The following is a 17,758-nucleotide window of genomic DNA, read 5'->3' as shown; positions in this document are numbered from 1 at the left end:
CCTCTCCTGCAGCTTGGCTACTGGCGATAAGAGTTTTATACTAAAACATGGTGATATATTTGTCCGTGTGTGTGTGTGTTTGTCACTTTTACCCCACCCACCACTGGATTGTGGCCCCTGAAAGCTTCTCCAAAATGGAATTCAGCCATCGGGCAGGAAGAGATTCTGCACCCCTTCCCTAGGCAAAGTCACACCTGTGTTTCCCCAGCCTATGAAAGAGATACCCTAGATCAGTGGCCTTCAACCGGCAGGTCACAATCCAAAAGGGAGGCGCGAGAACAGTCCGGGTGGGTTGCAGCAAAGCTGTTGCCGCCACATCGGACAATTGTGGAAGTGATTCCCATGCTGCAGGTTGGGAGTCCGAGGTGGGTCTCAGGTCTGGACCAGTTGAAGGCTACTGCCCTAGATGCTACAAAACACCAGTGCATCACAGCACTGCTGCCTGCTTAGCTGAGAATCAGAATCCCCGCCTCCCCAGTTTCCTGCACCCCACCACGTCTAGTTCGATCTTAAAAGGCCCAGCAAATCAAGGAGAGAAAAACAAAACAAAATGGATGCCTTTTGCTCCCCATTCATACCTATAATCCCTCCGACATCATACCAAATCGAGAGCTTGTCAGCTTCTGCCTCTTTCCATTTGAAGTTGTTGCTGAGGTAGAAGGGCAGCCAGAAGAAGAAGGAGTAGTTCACCAGCTTCAAGCAGGCATAGGCCAAGGAATACTGAAAAACACACACCCCAAGGCGAGCCATTAGAACTGAAGCACCCTGCAAAATGAGGCAGCCTGATGTAATGCAGGGGTGGGCAATTTGTGTCCCTCCGGAGGTTTTAGCCTACAGCTTCCATCAGTCCTAGCCAGCTTAGCTAATGGTGAGGGATCATGGGAATTGTAGGCCAGAACAAGTTGTCCACCCCTGGTGTAATGGGTAGAGCGACCTTTCCCAATCTGGTCTCCTCCAGATGTGCTGGACTACACCTCCTGTCATTCCCCAGCAGCATGGCCATTGGCCGTCAGCCCTCTGGAGAGCACCAGAGCTTGGGGAAGGCTGAGGGCCAGGCTTGGGAGAAGGCAGGAAGGCCTGGTTTCACATCCCTGCTCTGCCAGGAAGCTTGCTGGGTGGCCCAGGGCCAGCCCCGTCTCTTAGCACAATCCACATCACTATCGGTGGGATGGAACAGGAAACACCGGCCAAGCCACTTATCCTCTCAGCTTGCCTGTGAAATTCTTCAAGCATCAGAGATGGCAACATTAGAGATGGCTACTCTCAGCAGAGCCTGATGGGGTTTTTTCGAAAACAGAGCAGACTCCTTGGAGCACTCCTTGGAAGCCCCAAACCTCTAATTGGGGGAAATGCAGTTTTGCTGCCAAAATTAGGCAGCAAACCATTCCGTAGCTCTAGCAAGGATTAAATTTAGCTTCTGTCCAAATTAAATTTAACACATTTGGTGCTCTGGAACAGCTAAAGGACCAAATATAGCTTGTAAACAAGCCAAATTTGACCCTTTTGATGCTCAGTAGCTGCTACTGACGCCTTTTTTCATTAAAAGATAGGTATTTCTTAATTTAGGGCTGCAGTGGGAGCCACATGCAACCAAAATGTTCCCCACCCCACTCCAGAAGGTAGAGATAGACCCTGTTCAAACAACACGCTAAGCCATGGTTAACCCACTCACCCTTTTGCAGCAAATGGTTAGTGAGTATGTTTCAACTGTGGTTGTGTAGCCACCATAGTTAGGAAGGGTTCACACAACCCGCTAAGCCATCATGTTGAGCTCAAAGTGCTTAACCACCGTGGCTTAGCATGTGGTCTGAACAGGGCCGTGGAAGCGTTCATGTATTTGCGACAACATCGGGAGACCTTACCAACATAACTCCAGGCAGGCAACACGCCTGAAAAAACCCAATAGCCTCAGGCTGGGAGACGTTGCTGCTGCTGCTGCTGCCCAAGTCAGTGTCCTGAATGGAGTAATTCGGATCCTCGTCGTCTTCATCGTTCTCACCGCCGATCAACGGCTCGCTGGCCCCTTCTTCAGCAGCACCGTCAGCCTCTTCACCAACTTCAGGGAGGCCTGAGCGACCAACACAGAGCCGCAAACTGAATACCCTGGACCATGGCATCCCCTCTCCCAGCGCTCTCTCCCTTGGGTCCTTTTTCCTCCCTTCTGATTTAGCTCACTTGCTCTCCCATACCTCAATCCTCCTCCTCCTCCTCTGGCTTAGAAACGCTTCTAGATGGTGTTCTGCAGAGTCGCCAGTTTCTACCCCTGGTCTTCTAGCGCTCTCGAAAGTATTCCTGTCTGATCCTGGCGTCGGCTCTGTCTGCCCTGAGTGTCTGGCCATTAGTTGGAAGACACAACAAATTAGTACATTCCCTATCTGACTGGGGCTGAACATCCCCCAACTACAAGATCCACGTTGCGGACTGCACTGGCCGTTGGCTGGGACTCCAAGGTCGGAGATCGTAATCTACCAGCAGGGTTTCTAGCGAAGGGACTGGAATTGAGCCCCTCCACCAGAGGCTTGCTAAAACCATCTCAGCCAGAAGATAGACACATATATCCAGTTTTGGCATCTCTACAAATCAACTCTTCACCTGCAACTCTGTCAAGAAATACTTTTGTAAGCCGCCGTGAGAGCCTTTTTTGGCTGAATGGCGGCATAAAAATCCTTAAATAAATAAATAAATAAAATAAACTATTACAGCTTCCGCTGCAGGATCCTCTGTGATACCTATCTGCCTGCAAATGCACATGCATTCCATACAGATTTAATCACTGAACTGGCCAGCACCTGACCTTGAAATGACCCACGGCCTTTCATAGCTGCAGGATGTCCAGGAAAGCGTAAAAATTGTCTTGCTCATAGATCTCCGTCAGCAGCCATTCCATCAGGCTGCATCTGTGTGACAGACGAGACGGCAAGGCCCGCTCCATCGGCTCGGCTGGAAGCTACCATCATTTGGCTCCTCGCCCCCAGAGCTGTCTCCCTGGGCAACCATGCCACCTTACTGCATCTGAGGGTGAGCAGGCATAGCGAGCCCCTGTCCATCAGCCAGGTGGCTCCTCCCCTCCCAGAACCGTCTCGCCCAGTGGCCATTCCAATTGGCCACTATGTAATTTCAAACGCCTGGCGGTTGGAGGGAAAGGGAGCGCGGTCATCTGGAGAACCCAGGATTTGGCCCACGGACCAGAGGAACTGGTATGAAATTATGAAAGAGATGGTAGTTGACACGGCTTATTTTTCCTCTTGTTTCGTGTCTCTTTGAATGCAAGACCTTATTTTGAAAGGACTTCTGTGTTCTGAAGAAAGCTGGTAGGTATAATAAATATGCTCAATTCGGCATGGAATCTAGTGTGCCGCTGTGGTTAGAGTGTTGGGCTGGGCCATGAAGCTCACTGGGTGACTTAGGCCCAGTCATGACTCTCAGCCTTACCAACCTTACAGGGTTATTGTGAGGATAAAACGGAGGAGGACCACACAGGCTGCTTTGGGTCCTTGCAAGAGGAAAAAAGGCAGAATATAAATGTAGTAATAAATAATGTTTAAAAATCCAGCAGTTTATGGCCAACTAGCAGAGCAAGATGGAGATACCCATCCCATGCTATTATTATTATTATTATTATTTATTTATATAGCACCATCAATGTACATGGTGCTGTACAGATAACACAGTAAATAGCAAGACCCTGCCGCATAGGCTTACAATCTGCTTGTGTTCCCCCACCCTAACAGCGTCTCTTCACCAGAGACATCCTGGAGGTGGCCAACGCTTTTCACAGCCCATGAGAAGCGTTGCCTGCCAAAATTCTTTGGGCCTTGCAGCTATTAAAGGCACAGGCACCCTCACCCCACCCGCAAGAGCACACATTGCCCTCCACTTAACCTTCCTTGCGGAGTTATGAAGAGACCTGCATACGCTGCTCTTAAGAATGGGATCCAAAGGAGACAAATTTAAACCCATTTCTAATTCGACACAGCGTGCCACAGCAGCCTCGTGGGCGAATGCGTCTCTGGCCACAGAGCTGCTGAAGACATTTACAGGCGTCATGTTCCCAACGGTGCCCAGAGATGAGCTCCAACAGACAGCCTGCCATGGCTATTCCCCCAGGCCCTACACCCTTCACTCGAGGCTAGTTAGGTGGCTAGGTTATTCACTGAAGCTGAATACTGGTACTATCATTATTATGATCACCATCATCTCTCTTTTCTCGCTCGCGGCGGTTTTTCTAGAAGGACATGACAGGCTTTGCCAAGTCATGCAGTATTTTACTGATTCAGGAATTTCCTGGCTATTGAGCATGTTTTCAAGTATGAGTGCTTTCTGGATGTTGGTGTGGATGTACTTTAGTAGGCCCAGTTTCTGAAGACTTTCTGTAAAATAATTTGATGGGATGCCGGTGACTGATGTGACTAACAGAAAAAATGTAACTTTTTCCTCTTGCCACAGTTCTTTTTCTTCCATAGCCAGTGGTGTATATTTTTCTCTATATTATTATTATTATTATTATTATTATTATTATTATTAGCATTTTGCCCCACTCTTCATCTGAAACATGCTCCCAGAGCCACTTACAAAGACCAGTAATACAACAGTTGCATCACTCATAAGAAGAGCCGTGCTGGATCAGACCAAGGGTCCATCTAGTCCAGCACTCAGTTCACACAATGGCCAACGAGCCGTCAGCCAGGAACTCACAAGCAGGACACAGTGCAATAGTACCCTCCCACCCATGTTCCCCAGCAACTATATAGGTGTATTGCCTCTTATACTGGAGGCATCACATAGCCATCAGGATTAGTAGCCACTGATAGATCTCTCCAACCCCCTCTTAAAGCCATCCAAATTGGTGACCATCACTATGCCTTGTGGTAGAGAATTCCATAGTTTAACTATGCGCTTACAAAGACCAGTAATACAACTGTCCCATCGCTCATGCTCACAGTCTAAGAGTCCCAACACAAGATGAAAAGGGACTGGGGGAAGCAGACTCAGGCACCAGTTCGGAAACATTCTTAAAATAGTCCACTGGAACAGGAAGAATCCAAGCAAAGGAGCCCAAAGTTGCTGGTCTCTCAGCAGCGAGATGTAGGGGCCCTGCTTCCCCGCTCTTCCCCCCTCTGCTTTGGCCTGCAGGAATGGCTGCTGCCAGGGGAGAGCTGCCCCGGTCCCCTTCCCTCCCTCGCCTCAGCCTGATGGAATCGGAGCACTCTGCACACTGCGGAACCTGTTGTCCTAAGCTGACAAGTGGTTCCTGGGCCCACCGCAAAGGGCTGGGGATGAGCTGAGCGAGCAGTGGGCTGAGACAAGGTGAACAACGCACTCAGTGCAAGATGGGGTGGGGGGTGGTCAGCTTGCAAGCAGGGGAGTCCAAGGAGGTCCCATCTTCTCACCTATTTCTTTGGGGGAAATCACAAGGCCAAAGAAGACAATGACTCCTCCAGCAAACTGTACTGACGCTGTCACCAAAAAGGCATACTGGAAGAGAGAAAGCAAGAGAAGACTCTTCGCGAGCGGCTCTCTGGTTTCCTCAGCCTAGAATGAAACCAGAATTGCAGGCCCAGAGGCCAGACCCGGCCCTCCTGAACTCCCCAGGTTGCCCCGCCCCCTTCTTCTGAACCCGCCCCCTTTCCTCTAACCACTGATCCTTTGGTGGTTTCCTGGCATTTGACTAGTTTTTCCCCGTTCTGAAAGGTCAATATGCCTCCCCTGAAGGCTTACGTAGTGGCAGTTAAGAGCACGAAGCGAAACAATGCTGATGTTTTTATCCCTAAACCTTTTTTGGGCTTTGGCCCTGCCGCTCCTGGAATGTGCCCCCAGCCCGCGAGCTTCTCCAAAATGGAATTTGGCCCTTGAGCCCACAGAAGCTCAACACCCCTAAATTAAATGGTTGGTGCCCCCTTTTTAAGCATTTCAAGCCTTTGCAGGCACTTAAACACGAGTAAAATATGATTGACATAACAACTACATCAGGACCTTCTTAAGGAATTAAGTAACACTGGAGATAGCAGAGACCCCAGAAACAAGCTCCCAAGCAGGGAGATGGTCATTTTCCACACTCCAAAACAGGGCTAGTCCCAATCTAGGTCTAAGAGAAGCCGCGAGGCATCTCCACCCACCTCGTAGCCGTACTGCAGAACCGAGGAGGCAAGGAATGCTCCTAGGATGTTGCCCACTGAGGCGCAGGCACTCCAGAGTCCAAACACAAAACCCCTCCTGAGCAGGAAAGAAAACGATCAAAGAAGAGTGACTCAGACAAGTACAGAGAACGGGAGGCAGGGAAGGCTTACATTTATGACACATGGCTTCAATTCCCCCTGCCGAATATGTTGGACTACAAACCTGACTATCCCCAACTGTGGGGTGATGGGAGTTGTAGTCCAACACATCCGGTGGGGCACGAGACTGGTTTGAGCCTTTACAGGTCTATTTACTTCATTAGGACTAGCAAAGCTGTGAGTTCAGGGCTGCTAGACGTGTGCCATCCATTCATTCTTACTAGCTCTGCCCCACTAGGAAACTTCTCATTCTAGGAGATCGAGGCAGGTGTGACATCTGCATTTCATGAAGTGCAGATGGAAGCTAAAAGATTCAAAGAACCATGGAAAAAACAGACATACATGCCACCTGGCCTGCTTTTTAGACCTGAAGGTCTCTGATGCACAGAGGAGGAGGTTAAGTGGGCAGAGCAGAGGTTGTGACACAGCAGCATCTAGGCCATGTTGCACCAGGAACTAGATCACAGTCCAAGCAGCCACCTCACAGCTCCTAATCAAATTGCAAGTAAAATTCCTACTCCAGTGCACCTGGGAACTGCCTCTACAGCTGTATTTTATTCTGTAGCACCTGGATTTCATTTTATTATAATGCACCATATTTTAATTGGCTTATTTTAAAATTATCTTGATGTAAGATATTTTGATCATTTATTGATATTTAATTTTACTGTTTGATATTGTGAGCCGCCTTGGGAAGACTAGTCTTGAAAGGTGGAAAATTGATTATCATCATCATCATCTATAACGCCAAGGCAATGTGTGGCACGCTGGAGCTTCCGAGCTATGAGAAGAACTTTGTGTTGCTAAGCAACAGATATATAACCACAGCTGGGAGCAGTGTGGGGAGCAACTGGGAGGGAGTGGCAACAATGAAACATTTCATTGCCAAAGCAGTTTGCACAGAGGATCACATAATTCCGGCCGGGGAAGTGGGGGGGAGGAAGCCCAGAGAGGAGACCAGGCAGCACAACAGCGTGCATAGAGGCCTCAGGTAAGTCCCGTGGGTCGGCGGGCGGACAAGTGGTTAGGGGACTGGCTTGGAAGGAGGTGGAGCCCAATTGCCTCCCAGTCGGCCTCACGCTCAGCTTTTCCGAGTGCCCACAGAAAAGCCAGCAAAGTATACTACTGAGCAATAATGTCCTAGCACCAATTATTATTTTCCCTATTACTTCCCAACATCTTAAAAAGAGCCTCTTGATGTGTTTATAAACATGAAGAAAGCACACAATGCCTCCACCCAAACGGGAAGAAACGCCAGCAAGGTGCAGATCAGACAGCTGAGTTCATGGAAAAGTTTGGTGAGCATTTAGAAAACTAAGGGCGCGGACACTCAAGAAATATGTGCTTAACAGCGAGGGGAATGTTACCAAGAACACACACAGAGGAGAGATAAGGCACTAATGAATACGGGGAGGAGGGGAGAATCAACATACCCAGCTTTGCCAAACCAGTTTCCCATGACCGCTACGACGCAGGGCCAGCCGGTGGACTGCAGCAAGCCATTCACAATCCACAGGCAGCAATAGAACCACTTCTTGTAGAAATGCAGCCATTCGGTGACAGTGCCGAACACAAACACCTGGCAGGAAAAAAGGGGGATTGTGAGGGCCAGGAGAAAGCTGCCTGGCAAATAAGCCCCACAGCAGAGATTAGGCCACTGTACGCAGGTCACTTGGGGCCTCTAAGAAAAGCGTGAAGAGTTTTGTAACTGCTTGGTTACTGGGAAATTATTCACGCTCACCAGAGGAGAGCAAGCAAGCGGTCCTTTGCAAGGCTGGATGATGAGGCCAACATTTGGGTGCTACAGATTGATAACGGAGGGTAGGCCTGAAAGTTTAAATGGGGGCAGGCCTGAAAGGCTGCAGGAAAGTCGACTGAGGACAGGAGGCGTCACCCAGATGATACTCCCAAGTAGTTCAGCATTCCCAATGTCAACTTTGGCAGTGTTCAGAGGAGCTGCCCCAACCTAATTACTAGGACTTGAAAAATAATTCCAGCAATGATTTTTTTTCTAGATCCAGGGGTAACCCAGGATCTGATCTTCCCAGTTCCCCAAATGAATCACCAACGAAGAGCTGCAGTATCCAGAAGTGGGCACACAGTACAATGGGAGATTCTAGCTGAACCAGCTTAACTTAGAAGAGGCAAAACAATTGCAATGTAGAGCAGAGCTAAAATAAATTTGCAAAAGACACTATGAACAGCAAGTAGTGGATCAACTCCTATTCTTAATTGGTTATTTTTAACTGGCTCTGCTCTTAGGGCAGCCTTCCTCAACCTAGTGTCCTCCAAATGTGTTGGACTACAACTCCCATTGACCCCAGCCATGCTGGTTGGAAGCAATGGGAGTTGTACACCAACACATCTAGAGGATAACAGATAGAGGAAGTCTGTCTTCAGGTATCAAAATAATGCACTACTAGGAATATTTTATGACGCTAGAACAGTTCCTCTTGGCCACAGAATGCGATTTGCAATACACCTATCAGAAGACTCTTTTGTGCTTTTATTACAATGCTGAAACTCCCAGGTTTCTCTTTTTGAAACGTTAGCTCCTGGTCCTCGTTCTCTCAGAAATAAGCTTGACTGTGAGGTTAGGGAAATTCTCCGTGTCCAAACTGCGTATCGTAGGGAAAGCATCTCTTCCCAATTTGGGCAGTGTCGAGATTTCCCAGCTTACCACTAATGCAGAGGAGCACATGCCAAAGGACAGGACCCAGCGCATATTCAGGCGATCCCCAACAATCCCGCTGATAAAGAGACCCTAAAAATCAGAGGAGAAATTTATTCAAGAATCGGATAGCATTTGGTCCATGAAAGCTTAAATTGCAATAAATACGTTAGTCTTTAAGAGCATAGGATTCTTTGTTGTTTTATTCCATAAGAGCCGTTTATTTCATTTCATTTCATTTATATACTGCCCAAACGCTAAAGTTATTCCATAACTGCCAACATGAGGCAACTCATGAAATTTTGCATCCTTCTGGGAGAAAGAGACACGTTTGATTTCAAACCCTGCCTTGAACCCTACTCAGCTATGAAGCTCTGGCTGGCTTTGGGCCAATCACAATCTTTCAGTTAGGAAAAACATGTCTCTGTTGTTTTCTGAGGACTTTTTCCAATAATCATTTTTTTAAAAAATTGGGGCAGTTGGGATGAGGCGAACACTGTGGGGCGGGGGGAGAGAGGGGAGAAACCTCCAGTGAAACATTTTCTCTTTTGGAATGAGTGTTATGCTTCTTAAGATAAGGTTCTGCTCACTCAAGAAATGCAGAATGGAGATTTTTATATACAACAGTCTATAGGAGGAGTTGGCAATGCGGCATCCAAGGTGGGTTAATGCAGCACTCACGGATGCACTGGTGCTCACCAAGACCCCTCAGTGTACCCATGAGGCGGCTTTCCCATACCTCTATTAAAGTCAATGGAGCAACGCCATTCCATTGACTTTACTAGAGGGGGAGAAAAGGGTGCCCTGGTTAAAAAAAAGAAAGAAAGAAAAGCAGCTTACGAGGGAGGGAAACCCACACCCACCAAAGACCCTTGGAGGTGACTCGACTGAGAACGTTCCATTGGCTTTGACAGAGGTGAGGAAAAAAGTCCCCTGCCAAAAAACAGTTGTTGGGGGGGAGGTCTGGTTCTGACTGAAACCTGGAGCGGATTCACTGCCTCACTGACATCAGAGCCTCCAGCAGTTGAATAATAATAATTATTATTATTAATTAATAATTAATAATAATAATATATTTATTACCCGCCTCTCCCTCTGGATCGAGGCGGGGAACAACACTAAATACAATACATAAAATTAGTTAAAAGAGCATATAAAACCAATACAACATTTAAAATTAGCATCTTAAAATTCTTAGATTTAAAATTCATCTGGGTAGGCCTGCTGGAAGAGACTAGTCTTTATGGCTGTCTTGAACTCAGAGAGAGTATTAAGGCGACAAATCTCCTCTGGCCGGCCATTCCACAGTCTCGGGGGCAGCAGAAGAAAAGGTCCTCTGGGTAACAGTTGTTAATCTAGTTGTGGCTGACTGGAGTAAACCCTTCCCAGAGGACCTGAGTGTGCGGGGCGGATTGTGTGGGAGAAGGCGATGCCGCAGGGAACAAGGCTTTACATTGAGCAGGGGGTTGGACTCGATGGCCTTGTAGGCCCCTTCCAACTCTGCTGTTCTATGATTCTATGACTCACCACAGCATAAGAGAAGAGAAAGATGGTGTCCAGCGTCCCAAGGAAGAGTGTGGCTTCTTCTGCATCCGGAAATAAATGACTACTGTTCCAGAGCTGCAGAGGGAAGCAACCATCACTGTAAGACCATTGACCTCAAAATGTTATTTATTTTTTGTCACTTCTATAACACCCAGTAGCTAAAGCAATCAGCTCACACGCACTGAGGGGACAACACAGCCTAAAACGACATGGAGCAACTGAGGGCAATTCATGTCTTCAGTATTTTGGGACGCCAGACCTTGTAAAAAAAGGAGACTTGTAGGTTTGTGAAGCAATGGCTGCCTCATAATACTGACTGCTGCCACTAGAGGTCAGCCCATTTTGCAATTCCTCTTAGATCAAGGCGCCAACGGTTTGTGTCCCAAAGGCTATACGCTGAAGAGGACCCCTCTCAGGTCAGGGACACATGCATCCTGTCTGGTCATTATTTATTTTATTATTGCATTTATATCCCACCTTTTTTCCTCCAAGGAATACATAATCCTCCCCCTCTGCATTTTATCCTCCCAACAACAACCCTGTGAGGTAAATTGGGCTGAGAGTTTGTGACTGGCCCAAAGTCAGCCAGTGGGTTTCCATGGCCAAGTGGGGACTAGAACCCGGATCTCCCGACTCCCAGTCCAACACTCTAGCCACTACACCAATTCACGCATTAAGATTTAAAGGTATATCCAAATGTTATGCTTGTTCCTAAAATGGTGAAAAACAAGAACAGACTGCAGCTCTTCGTTGATCATGGACTTGGTGGCAGGCCCAGGTTTGCATGTTTCCCTTTAGACAACAAGAAATGTCATAAGACTACTTAGCACTGGCTGTAGAATGGCCACAGTACTTCACGGACATTATCGCAGTAGATCTGCATTCAATCAATATTATTAATCCGATATGATAGATCAGGGGTGGGCAACATGCGAGCTGCATGCAACCCCCTCTGGGCGTTTTTTTATGGCCCCCCATTGCTGACACCGAATTTGAACCAGAGATTTTTCTTGAAAACAAGATACACGGGGATCTTCCTGGGAACTGGTAATTTCTCTAATGTACAGTGTCATCCTATGCATGTTTCCTGGGAGGGAAGTCTCAGTGATTTCCATGGAGCCCACTCACTAGTCAGTGCGCATGTGGTTATGAGCCCAGAGCCATTGCTACAAAAGGACCGCAGCCCTTTGCCTTCCTAGCTTCTGTTAAAGGAAAATTCCAGTGCAGACAGAGCTAGGAACAATCCTAGAAAGCATGTATTGCAGAAAAGGAGGACGTCACATGGTTTCCTTTCCCCTTGTTTTTACTAGCTTAGCTGTACTCACCGTACAACTTTATAACAGCTGAGCTGGACATCCAACGTTGGCCAGAGTCAATATTTAACAGAGTCAGAGTTACCTCTATACACCCTGCCTATGTCAGAAACCTGGTGTACTTCCCTAATTTGGAGATAAGATACTGGACTAGTGGGACCAGAAAAGATTAAGACATGGCACCCAGAGCGATTCTTTTACGTCCTCGATAGGGATGGATGGAATGTGTCCATTTGGCTTTCCGCAACGTTCACATTTTTTCAGTTTGCAAACGTGTTTTTTCAAAAGCTGCAGAAAAACTCATGTGCATTTGCAAGCGCATGAACCTTTGCATGCAGGTTTGCTCGCAATTTCCCCCACTCTACACATTTCTTGCAAACAGCTCCCTAATATACGCCCTTTTGGATGCTATTTTCCCTCTCCTGTGCATTTTTTAATCAGAGCAGTGTCGCACAAAATTTGGAGAAGTGAGAAAACCGAAGGGCAATTGTGTTCTGATTCTCATATTCGTTCGGAAAGGCCGAATTAGGTGCGAACCAAACCAATTTCGACCCCATCCCTACATCCATTGCTCCCTTATCCAGGCACAGTGTATTGAAATCAGCCACAGGGGAGCTGCCACTAAGACTCACATCTCCTATCAGTGAACCAATATGTTGCAACACTTGGAAAGAGTGCTGGAGAGCACCCAAGAAAGCACAAAAGTTTTGCTTTGACTCCAGCGCTCACATACAATGCAGAAGGGAATTTTTACTATGTGAACTCTTAATGCCCACAATCAAAAAGACCACAGCACATAAGGAAAAAGGATTACGGAGGGAAGAGAGGAGGGAGGAAGTAAATTCAAGCAACAATTCTTCGAGTTAAATGTGAGATCTCTTAATGCACACAAAGACCACTTCTTACACTATGGGTTGCATCCAATGCTAGTCCAACTTAGAGTAGACTCATTAAAATAAATGGAACTTAAGTTAGACTGACATTGGATGCAACCCAGTGGCAGAAACTTGTAATTGTTCACTACATATCAGGATGCGGAGCTAAGTAAACATTACATAAAACTTACAGAATAAATATCTATCCCTGTCGCACCAGTGTGGTAACAACGGAGAAAAGAGGATTTAAAAACATCTAATCAGTCTGACAGACATTGCAAAACTGCTGGAGAGATGGAATACTTCCTATTATTACTATGCCTAACAACAACAACAACAACAACGGAGGCTGTGGTCAGGCAACGTTCAACGGTCGCTTCACTTACCATATTTGCTTACACTGGCTGCCTGGTGCTTGTCTGTTTGATTTATATCTCAACTTTCCTCCAAAGAACCCAAGGTGGCATACAAAATCCTCCACCTCTTCATTTTATCCTCACAACAATCCTGTGAGGTAGGTTGGGCTGAGAGTTTGTGACTGGCTGAGCGTTCCCCAGTGAGCTTCACGGCCAAGTAGGGACTCGAACCAGGGTCACCCCAGTCCCACACTCTGACCACTACACCGCACTGGCTCTCGACTTGCCAACTTGTCAAAGAAAAGAGAAGGGTGGCCATAGCTTTAGCAGGCCAACAAACTGAACACCCTCACCTCATATGGCTGAAGACTGGTGACGGTGTCATTAAGGCAGGAAGGGGTCCACTGGCTGGAGATGCTGACCTTGACATTGCTAAAGGTCTTCCGGGATGCATGGAGCAGAGAGTAGCTGGGAAGTTAAAAGGGGAGTAGGGGAAGAGAGAGAGAAAGAAAGAAAGAAAGATCACATATAGGTTATTTCTCAGACCTGCACAGAATGTTGCCTGGTTTTCAGAGAAGCTTGTCCTTGCTTTTGACAATGGTAATTACGGTTGGGGTGGAGAAGAGCTACAAAGCTGGTGTCAGGAGGACCAGTAGCTCAAGCACAGTCATAATCAATTTAATTGTATGTTGCATTTTCCACAATACATTGTGCCTGACTGGGTGCAGACAATACGATAACCAATGGTGGTTTAAATAGTTGATGGTTGGTTATTTAACCCACCATAGGTTATTCTGTTGCATGGAGGGAGTTTTTTTAACCAACAGTTCATTATTATGCTGAAATAACCAACGCAAATAACCAACACTGCGCAGAGTGTTGAACCGCCATTGGTTATCATGTTGTGTGGTTATTTCATCAGCCACAGAGTCGCAAGGCAAGAGCGGTCAAATTGGTGGCTGCTGCTCTAGTCTAGTCAGCAGGATAGATTTTTGGCAGCAATGGCTGATGGGATACTAGTGGGAGGACTGAAGGGCTGAGTTCGGACAACACTTGAAAGAACGTATTCTCCCTTATGAGCCTGCCCGTGCTTTGAGATCTTCTGAAGAAGCCCTTCTTTCAGTCCCACCTTCTTCACAGGCACGCTTGGTGGGAACATGGGAGAGGGCCTTCTCGGTGGCTGCTCCGGTGCTCTGGAACTCTCTTCCTGGGGAAGCTAGGCTGGCTCCCTCCTTGATGGGCTTTCGGAAGCAGGCTAAAACTTTTTTGTTCAAGCAGGCCTTTGGAGAATAATCCAGCCCTCCATCTATGTTAATGTCTTATAATTTTGTTGTGTATTTTTTAATTGTTTATGGTTTTGTTTCCCTCCCCCCCCCCCATGTATATTTTAAACTTTGTAAGGCCGCCTTGAGGCCCAGCATTGGGCAAAAGGCGGGATACAAATAAATATAATAATAATAATAATAATAATAATAATAATACGCTAACTCACATCACGGTTGATTATTACCATGTTGTGTGGGGAGTACCCCCTAGATAAACAACTGTTGAGTTGACTATTACCCCACCATTGACATAGTGTTGTCAATAGGTATAATTGTAATGCAATATTAACTCAATCACATTTAAAATATAACATTGAAAACATAACATTGAAATAAGCACAAGACATAATAATAGATTAGTTAAAAAATATCCAGTACCAACAATATTAACATAAAACTCACATGATACAATTCACTAAATCACAGATCCCCAACTTTTGGGAGGTCAGTGGGCACATTTGGAATTTTGAGTGTCAGCAACGTTCTCACAAAATGGCTACCATGAGGGACTTGTCCATTCATAAAACAGCTGCCATAGTGGACATGGCCAGTCACAAAACACTCATTTCATAGAAGTCAAACTGGTGAGAGTACAAGAAAAGTGCCCAAGAACCTAAGTTCAAGGCAGAGGTGGGGGCTGAGCTCAAAAACACCACTCCAGACTTCTGAACCCAAATTAATATGGTGCTGAAGGACAGAACTTTACTTTGCAGTGGGCCAGCTTCCCAGTGAAATAAAATGGTTTTAAAAATGTCAATAAAATAAAAATCTGGAGGTGCAAGGGAGCCTCAGGCACCAAGCAAAGTGTTTGTGGGCATATTGGTGCACATGGGCCCCACATTGGAGACCGCAGCACTAAATAATTTGTTAAGAAACGCAACAATAAAATCCTGGAGGCAGCATTGACTAGTAGCAATTGACAGCCTTATTCCCCACAGGGAGAGAAAAAACACACAACCGTGAGTCCCCACATGTGACATGGGAGCTCAAAGAGAAGCTAGCACTCTTCAAATACTTGAAAGGTTGTCACACAGAAGAGGGGCAGGAGTTCTTCTCAATCATCCCAGAGTGCAGGACATGGAATAATGGGCTCAAGTGACAGGAAGCCAGATTCCGGCTGGACATCAGGAAAAACTTCCTGACTGTTAGAGAAGTATGACAATGGAACCAGTTACCTAGGGAGGTGGTGGGCTCTCCCACACTGGAGGCATTCAAGAGGCAGCTGGACAGCCATCTTGCACTGAGCGGGGGGTTGGACTCAATGGCCTTACAGGCCCTTTCCAACTCTACTATTCTGTGATTCTATGATTCTAAGGCCTGTTCTGGTTCGGATCACCCATGACCTATGAAAGCTAAATGCCAAGCGGGCGGCGGTGCCATCCAGGAAGAGCATCTTGGCATCCCCCTAACTCTTGCCTCAAACGTCCAAACATCCGCACTGCGCAAATCCGACCGCAGCCACCTACCTGAAGAAGGTGAGCAGGAACACAGCGACATGATGATGCGTGAACTGCGACGTGAGGGCCCGGTTTTCAGGCTTCCTCCTCAAAATTCCAGGCATAGCTGCCCTTCCGTCTTCCCCAACTCCCTCCCCCAACCCCCTTTGCCCTTTAAGGCTGTAGTGTAGATTAAGTCATTTCTCTTCTCCCTTCAAAAAATAAAACAAAGCAATAATAATAATAATGATAATTTTAAAAAAATCAAGGCAAACTGAAGCCGCTGCAGCCTCAGCAAAGAGTTTAAGACTGCAAGGCTAAGCACCTTTACTGCTGAAAAAGCTCCACTGGACCAGGCAGGATTTACTTCTGAGCAAATGAGTGTAGAATCAATGTCCTCTAAAAGGCCAAATAAATTCCTATAGGTACCAGTGAACCCATTATATACCTTTACTCTGAAGTATCAGGGTGGAAATTCACAAGCTGTGCCAAAAGCAGGCTCTTCCTGGGATTCCTCAGAGGCTCGCTGAGAAAGGGGAAGTGGGCTTTACTAGAACATAGCACAGGGGAATCATTCATCACATAGTAAGTGTTGCACCTGCAGTTCTGGCCACAGGTGATATAGCATGAGACATAGCCATTTCTAAGCCAAGCCCTGACTGTTGGAGACCTCTGAAGGTGCCTCCAAGGACAGGCAGAGTGAACTGGAGGTGAATGGAGGTAAACAAACTATTATTCTTCCCATTGTTTGTCTAGGCTTATCTCTTCCTTTAGCTGGCAGATTTTCCCTAAGGGTTGGGAGGGGGAGCAAGGAAAATTTGCTGCTAACAAGAGAGATAAGATTAAATCCCAGACTGAGAAAGATAACTGGCACTTACTCCTTCACTGTCTATCACCTCTAGAGGCCCCTGCCTTGTTGGTGGAAGAATATTCAGAATTCTCAACAGGACAGTTTGAATAGAGATGCTTTTTTTTACATCACACTACATATGTTAATCAGCTCACCATTGCAATGTTATCCTCAGACAACTATGAATAGCAGGTATTACGTAATAATTACTGTCTGTGGCTGAGTTTGGAGGACAAGCTAATCAATGGTTGTTTCTCATTCTGTTCCTATTACCTCCTACCCCAGTTGATTAGGGTGTCCTCCGAACTCAGCCTGTATCTCTTTGCATTCCAATTCCCTCTGAACAACACAGTTTACATCTCCTCACCCCAGCAAACCTGCCAATTACAGCGCAACACTCCACCCCAACATCCCCTGGAAGCTTGGGCCATGATAAATCTGTCTTTAAGGTACTACAAGATTCTTCGTCATTTTTATTGTGCGGAAGGATGTAATGTACCAGTCAGAAAGATGGAAGGGGCTCAAGCCCCCCCCCCCTCATGATTCACCAATCACATGAGAGCAAAAGGAATGGGAAAGTGCCCATTGATCACATGTTTGGCATTGGGGAGAAAGAGTGACTAGACACATACAACTTTATGTGGGAGATCCTCCATCCTTTTAGGAATACAGCCCAATTAAGCTTCCTCAAAACTTAAGAGCAGTCCTAGGTGTGTAAAACTGCATGCATGTTGGACCATTTTTAAAGCAGAATGTGCTTTCACCAGTAGGCCGGGCCTGCAGGGACAATGTTCACTAAGCACATGAAAAGCTAAATAAGACCCAGACTACCTGCATACTAAGGACAACCACCACCACCCCCTGCATTCTCTCTCTCTTGCCATTTTTCTTTTCGCAGAGCTGGTGGAGCTTAGAGGCCAAGAGACTGAGCTGAGAGTCATGTTGAGCCCAGCTAAAATGTCACCTCAGCCAGAAACTCATTTGGAGGTTTAGCAAACCACTATTCTCTCAGCCTCAGCGTGTCCCCTCCCAGCTTTAATAGAGGTAGAACATCACCACCCAGCCTCACAGAACTCTTGCAAGGATGGCTGAGACAACATGTGTGAAGTCCT

General features: G+C 46.7%; 1 protein-coding gene across 2 annotated transcripts in view; it reads right to left on the bottom strand.

The window, feature by feature from the left end:
* Positions 1–17,758, bottom strand: part of SLC37A3 (solute carrier family 37 member 3) — a 31,264-nt gene that overhangs the window by 11,618 nt on the left and 1,888 nt on the right. Inside the window, exons 2-10 of one of the 2 annotated variants that reach the window (XM_063133322.1) lie at positions 15,827–16,008; positions 13,389–13,503; positions 10,474–10,566; positions 8,956–9,039; positions 7,709–7,854; positions 6,117–6,213; positions 5,391–5,475; positions 1,863–2,068; positions 579–720 (exon numbers count right to left, since the gene is read on the bottom strand). In XM_063133322.1, coding sequence (XP_062989392.1) covers positions 579–720; positions 1,863–2,068; positions 5,391–5,475; positions 6,117–6,213; positions 7,709–7,854; positions 8,956–9,039; positions 10,474–10,566; positions 13,389–13,503; positions 15,827–15,921 — 1,063 coding nt within the window. In that variant the 5' untranslated portion in view covers positions 15,922–16,008. Of the gene's footprint in view, positions 1–578; positions 721–1,862; positions 2,069–5,390; positions 5,476–6,116; positions 6,214–7,708; positions 7,855–8,955; positions 9,040–10,473; positions 10,567–13,388; positions 13,504–15,826; positions 16,369–17,758 lie in introns of those variants that run through there. The other variant, XM_063133323.1, reaches the window with a different exon arrangement.

This window comes from Elgaria multicarinata, chromosome 9, assembly GCF_023053635.1.
Source record: "Elgaria multicarinata webbii isolate HBS135686 ecotype San Diego chromosome 9, rElgMul1.1.pri, whole genome shotgun sequence".
Lineage (NCBI taxonomy): Eukaryota > Metazoa > Chordata > Lepidosauria > Squamata > Anguidae > Elgaria > Elgaria multicarinata.
This window is presented reverse-complemented; position numbering and strand designations above follow the sequence as displayed.